General features: G+C 35.0%; 1 protein-coding gene across 2 annotated transcripts in view; it reads left to right on the top strand.

Moving 5' to 3' along the window:
* Window positions 1–13,128, top strand: part of LOC115229640 (zinc finger C3H1 domain-containing protein) — a 73,590-nt gene that overhangs the window by 16,867 nt on the left and 43,595 nt on the right. For both annotated transcript variants that reach the window (XR_004997190.1, XM_029799968.2), the window contains exons 4-8: window positions 6,307–6,548; window positions 7,256–7,423; window positions 8,864–9,322; window positions 10,075–10,197; window positions 10,695–10,835. Coding sequence is in view for 1 of the 2 variants with exons in the window: in XM_029799968.2 (XP_029655828.1) it covers window positions 6,307–6,548; window positions 7,256–7,423; window positions 8,864–9,322; window positions 10,075–10,197; window positions 10,695–10,835 (1,133 nt within the window). In the remaining variant the exon portion in view is untranslated. The remainder of the gene's footprint in view (window positions 1–6,306; window positions 6,549–7,255; window positions 7,424–8,863; window positions 9,323–10,074; window positions 10,198–10,694; window positions 10,836–13,128) is intronic.

Below are 13,128 nucleotides of genomic sequence, written 5' to 3'. Positions count from 1 at the left end.
ACTGATGTGTCCATCAAAGCTTGGTTCTGAACCTCTTGATTACAGTTCTGCAAATTATGAAAGAGGCGTTCATCACCATCTGTTTGTGTGATCTCCTGTATGATGATGACCTAGTTTACATATCCAAATCAATTGAAAAATTAGGCTTAAGTTCTGATATGAAAACAGGCTCTAGAATTGAGAGACCTGAAGGTGAATTTCTAAAATATTTGATAAAGAGAGAAAACACAAATACTACCAAATGGGAAGTGATCCTGCTCAGTATGCTGAGAGTAGGTTAACAGCTCTATACTGTACTCCCAATGTAAATACACAGTGAAATTTCAGGCAGTCTGACAGAGGAAGATTTTACATGTAAGAATGGTTAGCACTGGACACACTCAAGAAATGAAATCTTTCAGAAGGCTCACTAGAAGTTGTTGGTAGTTTTTGTTACTTCAATGATCTAATATGTTGTGGAGGTATGTTTTTATAAAAGTACTAGTGCAGGCATATACAGCTGCATGCGTGCACACATACACGCGAGTACTGTCCAAATCTCTGACCAATCACATATAATTAGCTGGCATTCAATTGGCATATCAAGTTTCGGGCATTGTGATTGGGTTTTGGATAGAAAATTCACAAAAATGTCACTTCTATTGATTTTTTAATGGCTTTGCGGGGTGACTGGGGAAATGTAAAGATGTGCACGACCACCCTTGGATGGTTTTGAATGACCATAGAAAGTGTGAGCTCTAACTGAAAAATTGTGGATTTGCATAAAGGATACACACACACACACACACAGTCATTTTGCCGTTTATATATATATAGATTTTAGCTATAATAGAGCTTCAAGGAAATATTACTCCTGTTGGTAACAGAATGTGTCATGGAGGGAAGAGCAGATTGTATGATACTTGTGTATGATGTAAGATATAAATTGTAGCAAAAACTGAGCACTGAATGTAAAATATAAGCAAAAGGTGGAAAAAATGTACCCATTGCAAAGTTAAGGTGAGATACACAATGGGGTACTCATCATGCATTTGGGTCTGTATTCAGACAAACATCATAGACTTTATCTAAAGAAAAGTTATTTAAATGGTGTAAAGTTGCTCAACAACATATTCCAATTTCTGCTGTTTGGTCTTGTGCCACCTTAACTCCAGTAGTCTTGACCCGTTCATTTCTCTTACTCTCTCAACTTGCATAGCAATTAGTATTCCCAGTCTTACCTCTCCTGAATGTTGGCCCTCTGGAATTACACTCCCAACACGTTTTTCTTGCTGCCATTGACTGGAATTTGTTCAAGAGCACTGTTAAAAAGTATTGATCTCACCAGACTTGGAGCATCTGCAAAGGCCTTGTCCTTCAGATAAACAAATGAAAATAAGTCAGCATACATGAGCATCAAAGCACAAGTACACTGCCAGAAAAACTGAGTTTTAGCAGTATCAGTTAAAGTGTGTAAGAACAGAAACTGTCTTGGTGTAAATGTGATGTGCATTAACAATGATATTTAGGTGAAAAAAAAATGTCATGATACAAGTAGAAATGAACCTGTGAAAGAGGAATACTGAAGAAAATGTGGGCAGAAATGTTAATGTTCATGGTTGATTTTAGTTTTAATTTTAATGCTAAATTTGAGTAATGCTTCATTTATAAGTGTTGAGGGAAAGAATGATAAGAGGTTTGTGGATCAGAGAAACTTCAAGTCAGCAAGGTTTACAAGTGAATTATCAGTGGACTAAGGTCAGTGAAAGATTGAATAAAGATTTGGATGTGGTAAAGAAATCAATAGTCTCAGCAGTTTACTTTGTCTACTCCTCATCTTGCTCATGTCACTATAAATCAGTATTTATTGAGTTTGGTTTTGTTGTATTAAAACTGATATCACAGGGTTTAAGTTGGATCTGTCTTAACATTTAAGTTTTGGTTCCTCTGATCAATATTAAAACAAATTAATATGTAATTTAGTTGTTTTTTTTTAGTGTTTGAATTGTACATTTATATTTATCAGTATCACACAGCAGAGGTAAAAGTTTTGCTTTTTGCTTCAGCTTGTTAACCACATACAATTGCATCCTATTGTAGCCAGGGAAGCAGCATCTACATGGTCACTCACCCAGCATGGCTGGAATGCTTGTGATCATAGGCCTGCTTGTTCTGAGCTCACCTATGGCTAAAATAGTAGTAACTGCAGAGTTTGTATGCTGTTACTCATAGCAAAGTTCCCTGAAGAAATAGTGTACATGTATTAGCCTACTCCACACCCAATTATTACTAAACATTTTCAAGAAAGATAGAATCAAAAAATAATGAGATAAATTGGAAAATAACTTCAGAAGATAAGAGAAGTCAATGTTATGAAATAATGAAATATGAAACCACTTCTCTTTGCTGTAAAATAGATGAGTTCAGCGATTAATTTACAAATGAAAATAGAAATTTTACAAAAGCGGGAAGATTTTGCATTCACCATTAAAGAAAGTTATAACAAAGCTAGTAATTAAGAGCACCATTATGAAGTAAATTGCAAAATCATTTTGTGTGATTATCCATCAAAATCAGAAAACGAGTCAGCTATAATAAAACATGACTAAATAACCAACAGGTCCATAATAATGTTCAACAAAAAACTGAAACAACAGTGAAAGCTAGTTATGCTGTGTTATGGAATTTAGAATTTTTTTAATGCTAAATCCAACTTTCTGAAGAATATACCTGTAGTTATTACATTGTTAAATTTTGACCCCTTCCCCTGGTAAAAAAAAGAAATAATAATAATTATAAATTTCAGTGACCAAGCAAACAAACTTTGTTATCACAAAATGATTCTCTCCAATCAGTATCGATGTTGCAGATAAATGCAAAATGACTTAAAGAATTTCCTGGAATTCAGTTTAGTTCTTGGTGAATCTACAGCAGACAGGGTAACCTACTGTTTATCAGGCTTCTGATGTCAGTTGTGAAAGAAAAAGCATTGGCCACAAAAACAATATGTGCCATTGACATTAAAAAATGTGCTTGGTAGAGCCTTAAATATTGATATTCCACTGTGTAGACTCATCAGTGCTGCATCAGACAGAGCACCTGCAATAATGAAGAAAATGCAGAGTTAATTGCATTAAAGAAAAGAAATGCCTGCTTTCCAGAATTTCTCCATCTACATTCTTCAGTGTGAACAGCTTGCAGCCAAGTATTTTATATATGAAGATATAGCGCAAACTGATCTTGAAGTTGTTTATTTCTCATACTTAAAAGGAAGACCTGGCATTTCAGAAATTCTGGGGATTGAAAGCTCTAATGTAAACTCAGTGATATTTCTTTCTGTTGTGATATGGATGGAAAGTGATGAATGGATGCATGATCTGATGTTCCTTATTCACATAATAAAACATATACAAACTCTCACCTTGGTACCCCATTGGATGTATAAGATTGTTTCCGATCTTACTCAGCTGATTTTCAGTTTTTGAAATGTTATCCAAAAAGACATCTTGTCAAGAAACTTCAGACACTTATCCAATTCTTAGTAAAGTAAACACATTCTTTGATATTGAAATAAAAGATCAGAACCCGAAAAATACTAAGGTTAAATTACAAAGATTTCTTGATAATTTCCTAGACATGTTTTATGTCTTGTTGCAGCTGAAGTCTTGCCTCACTTTTTTTTGCCAATTTGTACAGCTTTGACAACCTATCAGCCACAGTATTAACCCTTTCGTTACTATATTTCTGACCAAAATACACCCCCCCCCCATGAGTTTCTATTAAATTCTAAAATAATCATGAATCTAGACTAGTTTCATTAAACAACTGTAACCTTTTTTACTTATCAACATTTTAATGTGATATTTGGAACATAATTAAAGAAAGGGTTTTTAATTCAATTGCATAACTTTTGTCTCAAAGTGACTCTAATTACAGGTAAATCCAGGCAAACTGAGCAAAAGGTAAAAATATTTAAATTTTGTTTAAACATCACCATAGAAAATGAATTATCAGCTAATATTCATTTGGGTATGAAACAAAATTTTGATATAAAAGAATTGTACACATCACTAGATTATCAGTTGAATTTAATGCACAACAGAACAAGTGTACCATAAAGGTGAAATAAACCGAAATACTGGAATCCACCTAAATCCACTGCAAGTTTGACCAAACTAAAAAAAATATAGGTAAAAAAATAATATACGGCCCTGGTTATGGTATGGAAGTGATAAATTCCAGGCCACATCGTACCCTAGGCCATGCTGACTAACATTATTTTTCCTGTATAAAAACAAAATCCACAGCAGTACCCAGTATTTGCTTCACAAATTTTCCAAACTTTGATCCCCCATTTTGTGGGCTTTCGTAGCATATACTGTTTGCTTACATTCTGCGTAACAGTTTGTTTCCACAGTGATCGCTTCAAACAAGCATACTGAAAAAAATTGTTTCACTTCTTAAGAAAGACTATGGATAGACCCCATCTCCTCAGAAAAATTGCTAATAAAAACATTTTAAAGTTTTTACTTCATTCCGATGTAAAATTGTCTTCACTGTTGCTATCACCGCTTTCGGTTTCAGATACAGAAATATCCTATTCATTCTCGTACACCACGTGCTTTTGTACCTCATTCATTCTTTTTCTCGATAACTCCATATTTTCTGTTGAAAAGCTTTTAAATTTGGAATCACTGCTTGGTAGCATGAAACTCCTATCCATTTTCAAAGTTGAAAAAAAAAAATTGACGTGGAAAAAATCTCCCAAAATTTACTGAGTTCAGATATCACATCAAGCAATGTCGGATACAATAACTCAACTATTTACAAAGTGAAATCACATATTTTCACAAATGTACTAATGAGATTTGTGCTTAAATTCGCATTTAAATAACAATGGGTACTCTTGGCTGGCTATAGCTGGGTTGGTCTTATGAACCAAAAAGTTTTTCAGCTGGGTTAGTATCGAAAGGGTTAAAGATTCACTGCCAAGGTGGAGACTCACAAGACTTAAAAGCAGCAAACGTGGCTTTAATATCTTGGTAGTCATAGCAGTAGCAATCATAAAAATATTAAAGGCTGTAATTTTGGAAGGTGTTATTTGATTAAAACATTTCCACTTTTTAAAAGAATATATGTATACTTTTGATTGTTGAAACAAATTTAGAAGTTGAAAGTCAATAATAAAATTTGTAGACATACATTTGTTAATATTTATATCTAATTTTTGTTACCAAATATTTATGCAATATGTAAATGTCTTGCATCTCTTGAGCATTTGATGTTTAATATATGTGGCTCTTGCATTTAGTGTATTTGGCCCATAAGCAAGTGTATTGCTTATGGGTTTTCTTTTTACTTCTTCAGTTGTGATTTCAGAACTAGTAGGGCTGTTTGTGATATTTAGTCTTGATTCATATGGTTGGTTGATCATTGTAGGCTTTGTGAATTGAGATAGATTCATGCCCCTTGAATTGTATATCTTATATGTCTATTTACATATTTCTGCACTCTTATCAATTTTAAAAGTGGAAAACTGTTGTCAGATACATTGATGCCTTGCCATTTATCAAGTTAGACTCAAATACTTACTAATTTCATCAACGAAATTTATTTTTTCAGATTTTCTGATTAATATATTTGTGCTAAAATTAGTCAAGTTCTTAAAGAGTGACATATTTGTTATTGAAATGCTTTATTATAGAATTATTCCTTTTGTTGTACATACATTAAGTGTAACTTGCTGTAATTGGATGTTAGAAATAAGAATAACAATTACTTTGATAATCTCCAATGCAAATTAAATTATTTTATATGAAAATCCTCTCCATTTGGTTGGAAGTGGGGCAGGGCTCATGACATTATCAGGCTTTTTTGACATTCTGTTTGAAATTCTGTAGGGCAATGTTTGCAGGGAAAGAGACTTCCAGACCGTTATAGCTTTTGGAGTTAGGTTTGAGTGAAATGTTTAATGCAGTATCTGTACTGGGTTGAAGAAAGGCAAGTGAGTCAAGTCAAATTGAGTAAAGTGTGTTCGTATGTGAGTGTTTTTCAAACAGTTGAACACTTTTCTTTTGGAGGGAGCTGAAGATGCTTGTAAGGTAACAGTAATTGTGTCCTATAGACTTCTCCATTACAGTTCTTAATTACTTTTTACAATAATAAACCTTTAGAAGCTTAAGTTTCTTAGTGCTTTCAGGGAGGTAACTGCAGTGACTATACTTTAATTCTTAACTGGTTCCTTGGTAATTATGAGATCATATTGGTGAAAGACATGGGGCTAATTTCAGGACTGTACATAAATACTACAATAATTGTTACTTTCAGTGTTGAGAGAACAATCCTGTAATAAAAGCGGAATCAAACGGAAACTTGGATTCCTGAAGCACCGACCAGCTTACCGTTCGTGTCGTAGAAGATTGAGTTCCAGTGAAGATAAGTCAAAATTGGTAAATAACCAACGCAGAGAGATAAATAAAATTCTTGAAGTAGATGACCCAGTTGAACAAATAGAGAGACTAGCGAAGTATCTCAGTGAAAAGAAGAAGGAATTGGCAATTAACAATAAGGTGTGTTTCATTTTCTTTCATTAAATGTACATATCCACCGCTGAGAGAAAATATAGACTTTTATTAACAATAACTGATCTTTGTTTAAACCACTTAGTGAACAATGTCTTATCCATAGCAGCTTATTACATTTGCATGAGAACATTACTCCGTCTTTCTTGTAGCTAAAAATCATTGATATATGTTTTGACTTTTAAATTTTAACTAAATTCTGGGACTTAGTTTTGATTAAGCAATATCTCTTTTCATGTATGTACTTTTATTACAATGGTGTGTACTGAATATTCCTTCCACTACCAGCATACATCTGTAATGTATCTTACACAATTTAGACTGTAATCTTTTAAATTAAATAACTACTTTTAAAAAATAGTGTATAACCTTACACCAGCAGCATACTAATAAATAGAATTAACAATTGCCATTGGCTGTATTCGCTATCATTTCTACAGGTAATGAAATATATACATTGTTAGCTGCCTTGGGGCTTCCTCCTTTGGTATCTTCACTTTCATGGGTTGTTTACATTTTTTACTACTCTTGAGTGTAATGCTCCCTCTCCCTTTCTCTCTCTCTCTCCAATTTTGACATGACTTTATAAATTTTTGCATTATGTGCAAGTAAATATTGTTTGTAAAAAACAAAAATTTCAATTAAGTAGTATGAATGTATCATTATCACTTCAATATCTTTATTTGAACATCTAGCCTCCATCCTGTTTGTCCCAGCTGAATGAAACCAAAAGCGATGGTAAAACAAGTAAGGTGCTCCAAGACAACTATGAAGAGGTAGCAATGGAAATTGATTCTGATGATGGTCTTGTTGCTGTTAATGAAATTGAAGACATTCATATACAAAGAGAGCCATCCCTTATGGCAAGTAAAACATTTATTTACCAAAGCAATTATTTTAGTAAACCAATATTTTACTGAGCAATTGTTTCTGTAGTAAACTAAAATATTTACCTAAGCAATTATTTACCAAACCATCTCAAGCACTTTTACATGCTGGAGCCTGTAAAAGCGCTTGTGTAGTGCCATGTAAAAGGACCCAGCACACTCTGTAAAGTGGTTGGCTTTAGGAAGGGCATTCAGCTGTAGAGACCATGCCAAATCAGACTGTAGCCTGGTGCAGCTCTCTAGCTTGCCAGCTCTTGTCCAACTGTCCAACCTATGCCAGCTTGGATAACAGACGTTAAATGATGATGTTCTGTTTATTGTAAGTCTTAAAGTAATGTTGACAGTGTTTTTGAGTTGTTGTTGCGGTTTCATCCCAACAGCAAAAATTGTCAAACCAGTGAGGGAGCTTCTATATGATTACTAGAAAAACCAACAGCTACTGTCTTAAATGGATACATTGGGTCGGTGTAATCCCAGATATGTACAGGCATGATCATCATGGCAAGAATATTTTTGACCATAGGTCTGCTCAGTTAGAGCTGAAAGCTGATCTATTATTAAGCAATAGTATCAACAATAATGAAATAGAATTTAAAAGAATAAGTTGCTTGTAAGTATATTTCATATTATCTCATTTTTCAAATTAACTTTATTTTGCCTGTTGTCTATCATGTTTAGAGCTGTAATTTAAATGACTATAACAGTTAACCTCATTATTAGACATAGTTTTAATGCTACTTAATGTATGTGCACATCTGTATGCCTGTCTTGTGGATGCTGGCATGGAAAAAAGATAACAAAATTTGCTTTATAATCACATGGGCAAGTGTGTTCTGTCATAAGTTTGGGTTGACCCAAGCCTTGTAAATGTAATTCAGTAGAGAGAAACTTTGTGGAAGCCTGTTGATTGAATTGTAGCTATAATCCAAGGAGCAAGCCTTGTTGTGCACTGTTTCATGAATGTGCTTCAGGATTATGTTAATTGTGTAAGTGCTTTGGTATTCATCTACTTAAACTATAATTTAGCAAGTAGGTAGTTCCAGCATCAGTTTACTTCTACATGTTAAAATTATTGCTGTTTAATCCCCTGTCATCTGTGATTGAGACTTATGGTCAAAAGCATTTTAACCATAACTATCATATTTTTGTGTTTGTCTGGTTGCTTATTATCTAATGTACCCTTTCCTTATTTAAAATGTATGGTTAGGGGGAGATTTCGTTGCTATTTCTACAATCTGGAGCAGTCATGTAAATACTCCATTTTTGGCTTTATAGTTGCTGTAATTATAATTGTTTCTACCACCAAAGCCTACTTTTGCTATTCTTTGTGCAGTAAATTTATTCCCAATATAGCCTTCTGTTCTAACTTGAATTTTTGTCAGTTCTTATTCATTATTTTATTTATTTTACATATAGAGTTCTATATCTGAACTGCCGCCAGTATCTAACAGAAATGGTCAAGATATGAACTTTGAAAGCAATCCCAAAAATTGGGTGACTCTAATACCACCTCCTCCTCCTCCGCCTCCGCCGCCACCTCCACCACCGCCGCCACCACCTCCACCTCTTGTTGACAAGTCTGAGAAAGTTAAGCCCAATGAACTCTCTCTCCTTGTGTCTAGTGTTGATTCCTCATCACAACTACCATACACTCTTGATCCACTTCTAAGTCCAAATGTACAACCGTTGATGTTTCACAGTCTAGTACCACCACTTCCACCCCCTCCACCACTACCTGATGAGAAACCACCGGAGAAGCCACCTGAGCCAGACTATGAAGAAGATGAAGAGGAGGAGAAGCTGCTACGGGCACAGTTGCTACAATCAATGGCCATACGTCGCAAAGAAAGTGTTCAGATCCCACCTAAGGCTATTGTAAGTTGACTTCCCTTCATTATACATTGTTTTGGCTAACATTTACAGATTAGTCAAAATTAAAAAGGTATATGGGTGTATGTTCACTGGTGTGTGTATGTGTTTATATTTATTCCCAAGTCCCTTAATTTTAGTGCAACTTTGTCTTTCATTCTTCTGTGGTCATTGAAGTACCAAACGAAGTTAGTGCTGGGCTGATGTGACCAGTGGATATTGGTGTTGCTCAGGATTTGTCAAGCAAGAGAATATGACTGGAAATCGTCAGTGAATCTTAGTGTTTTGTACTTTAACGATAGAGAAAGCTATAAATCTCCAACTATAATGATAGAATAATTCCACTCAGAACCCATATTTAGCAGTTTATATGACATGTCTATTATCATAATAGCAAGTTAATACAATATGCATATTATCTTTTTATTTGAAAAACAAATATGAATTGGTGACGGGATGTGTTTCCAGCTGTAAAAATCCTACTTCAGCAGTTACTTCCATATAAGCCATACTAGCATGGGAAACAGTTGTTGAACGAAATGAATGAGATTCAAACATACACCTGCATGTCATCATTTTAACACCTACTTTTCTATCCTTGCATAGGTCAGCCAAGGTTCATTTAGATAGATTTTTCTACATCCATCTTCTCTTCAGCTGATCTAAATCTGTACTTGTGGTGGAATGTTTCAAATTGATCTGATTAACTACCAATATAAATGTATTTCAAAGAAGTTACAAGTATATATATTTTATAGGTTGATGATACTTCAGGGAAAGAATCGCCATTTTCTCCTAGGAGTCAGTCTCCTCACAACACTGATACAAACTTACCTGATAAGAAACAGCCTCCTCAGCAACAGCCGTATTGTGCTCCAAAGGTATGTAATCTTTAAATTTATAGTTTTCTATTATCTAGTGGCTGGTGATGTTATGTACAATATATATGTTTTATTAGGTGGATACAAAGTATTGACATTATCTCCTAAAAGAAAGATAAATGGTCATAAGTTCATTATTTGTATATATTCTGTTTTTTAGGTAGATGTTTTAATTTGTCCCTAAAATGCCCTCTACAAATGCTCTGTATGACTTTGAAAGAAATGATTTCTTTCATACCTGCATGTTTGTTATCCACATTAAACTTTGGAAAAAGGTTTATTTTATTAGTCAGTTCAAAGAATAAACAATTAAAAACAGGAAAAAAAGGGGAAAAAATGAATGTGAGCAATATATTAATTTGATGCTTGGTGAAAGGAGAGAATTGTTAATGTTTCGAGCATGGTTCTTTGTTGGAAAGAGAAAAGTCTAAAGAGATTTCTTTTTCCATTGTCATTTATTAAATATTTTGAAGTTTAAATTTACAATATCTTTGCAGATTCCGAAGCATCCTTCTGTAGTAATAAACTTGGCTGAGGATTCTACTGATAGTGAACATGAGGCAGAAGCAGAAAGTCAAAAACAGAACATTCTGTCTGGTATTGACCAATTTCTTAAAGATGCTCGCAAATCAGTTGAGGTGAATATTTCTCTCTCTCTCTCTCTCTCTCCTCTCTCTCTCTCTCTCTCTCTCTCTCTCTCTCTCTCTCTCTCTCCCTCCCTCTCCCTCGCCCTCCATCCCTCTCCCTCTCTTTCCCCTTCACTTTCCATTTTTGTTTCCCTGTAATTGTGTAGAAGTTGTTCTTTGATACTTTAGAATTGTCCAGCTTACTGTGTAGAGATCACCTGCTATTAGCCTATTGTTTGAAAGCTAATGGAAACCCTCATTAACTCTTTTCCTGATCTGTTCTGGTGTATCTCTAACTGGTGCTTTCACACTGCTGAGAAGTTCCATAGAAGTAGTGTCAGTGCCTTTAACATCATTTAAATTTGATTTCTTGAATAGGAATCTTCCTAGCAGATTGCACTATCACAATAGATATTGACAGTTCCCTGGTTACAACTTATTAACTCTAATTGCCTCAAAGTTTTGTTAAATTTACCTCGTTTTGCTTGCTGTCACCTTGAACAATGTACTCTCATTTCTATTTAGATGATTACAACTTTCATTTGTTTTAACTCACCGTACAGAAATGTCATCTATATACAATCTTGTTATCTCATGTTAAAACTATTTCTGTGAACAGAAACCTTGAAAATATTCTTCAGTGGCGTCATAACAATCCTATCTCTTTCAACAATACAGACACAATCACTTGTTTATATCAAAGAAACAGTCAAGTACTTCATCCTCTAATTTTGGATGATATGCTGCTTATTTATGCCTTCAAAATTTACACTCCTCTCTCTCTTGGGTACTCAACATATATAGCTAAAAATACATTTCAAAGACTAATTTTCCTCTTCCACCACCAAAGCGTATTCCTCTCATTAACAGGCCCTTACTGATATGCTCTCACCATTTAAGGACAACACTACAGCTATGCTACAATGCATTTAAAGAAGGCCAGCCAACTAAATACTAAAATCTCACTAATCAATGTTACTACACATACACCCCAACTTCTATCATTGCTAAAATGGGCTCTTACGAGTTTCATACCAAATCCCCCGAAGCCCTTCTCTTGACATCCCCACTGTATCTTATTCCCCATGCCTTTCACTGACCTTTCAATAGTCAGATATAAATGAAACATCACTGCCTTCAACCTCGAATCTGGAAGGGTGTGTGTGAAGATTTGGAGATGCATTTCATCATCATCATTGTTTAACAGCCGCTTTCCATGCTGGCATGGGTTAGGCAGTTTGACTGACGATTGGCAAGCCAGGAGGCTGCGCCAGGCTTCAGTCTGATCTGGCATGGTTTCTACAGCTAGATGCCCTTCCTAATGCCAACCACTCCGAGAGTGTAGTGGTTGCTTTTATGTGCTACTGGCACGGGAGCCTGACAGGTAACACTGGCATTGACCATGCTCGAATGGTGGTTTTTACATGCCACTAGCATGAGTGCTAGTCAGGCGGCACCGGCATCGGCCACAACTACGATTTTGCTTGACTCAACACGTCTTCTCATATACAGCATATTGCCTGACGGTTGAAGGGTGCTTTTAAATGGGCCAGTTATGCAACACTGGCATAGGCTGCACCTACAATCTTGCTGGATCTTCTTTATCACAACATATCTCCAAAGGTCTTGGTCATTTGTCAAGCCATTAGAGGTGCTGAGGAGAAAGACATCTGGTAGAGGTCAGAGGATAAAAACTTCCGGTGGGATGGACAGGCACACCACAAATGGCAAGCACTGTGTTAGCCCTATTCCTTAGAAGGAATCAGCATGGGCAAAGCAAGTGGTTAACAAAACAGAGGGAGAGCAGTGAAAATTTTCCAGAATTATGGTTGATCAAAAACAAGATGAAGAGATGGAATTTTCGAGATTTAGAACATTTGAACATTTGCATTCTTAATGTTAACTATAGCCATGACTATAACCCACAGAATGTAGTAAGCCAAATTTTGTGACAAAAATAGATAAACAAATGAATGAAAACAATAATTATAATTACTGTTAAGGTGAGAGATTTGAATTGAATTGGTGCCAGGTAAATAGGTAAACTCGTTTATTATGTTCACAACTCTAGTGGTAGATTGTAATTGAAGCAGGTTTAGATTGGTGGGCAATGAGAGTTTATAACTAGAGTAAAATGAGGAGAGAGCAGTACTGGAGTAGTGCAATTCTGTTTTCTCTATTATAGTAATTGTCATTTTTATATGGCTTCAAGTCAATACTGGCTGAGGTCATGAGATAGTTGAACAAATGATTAGGTATAACATAGAATTGTTGCTTATGAAGTGTAGTAGAAATAGCTTTTACT

Source organism: Octopus sinensis, linkage group LG2, assembly GCF_006345805.1.
Source record: "Octopus sinensis linkage group LG2, ASM634580v1, whole genome shotgun sequence".
NCBI lineage: Eukaryota > Metazoa > Mollusca > Cephalopoda > Octopoda > Octopodidae > Octopus > Octopus sinensis.
This window is presented reverse-complemented; position numbering and strand designations above follow the sequence as displayed.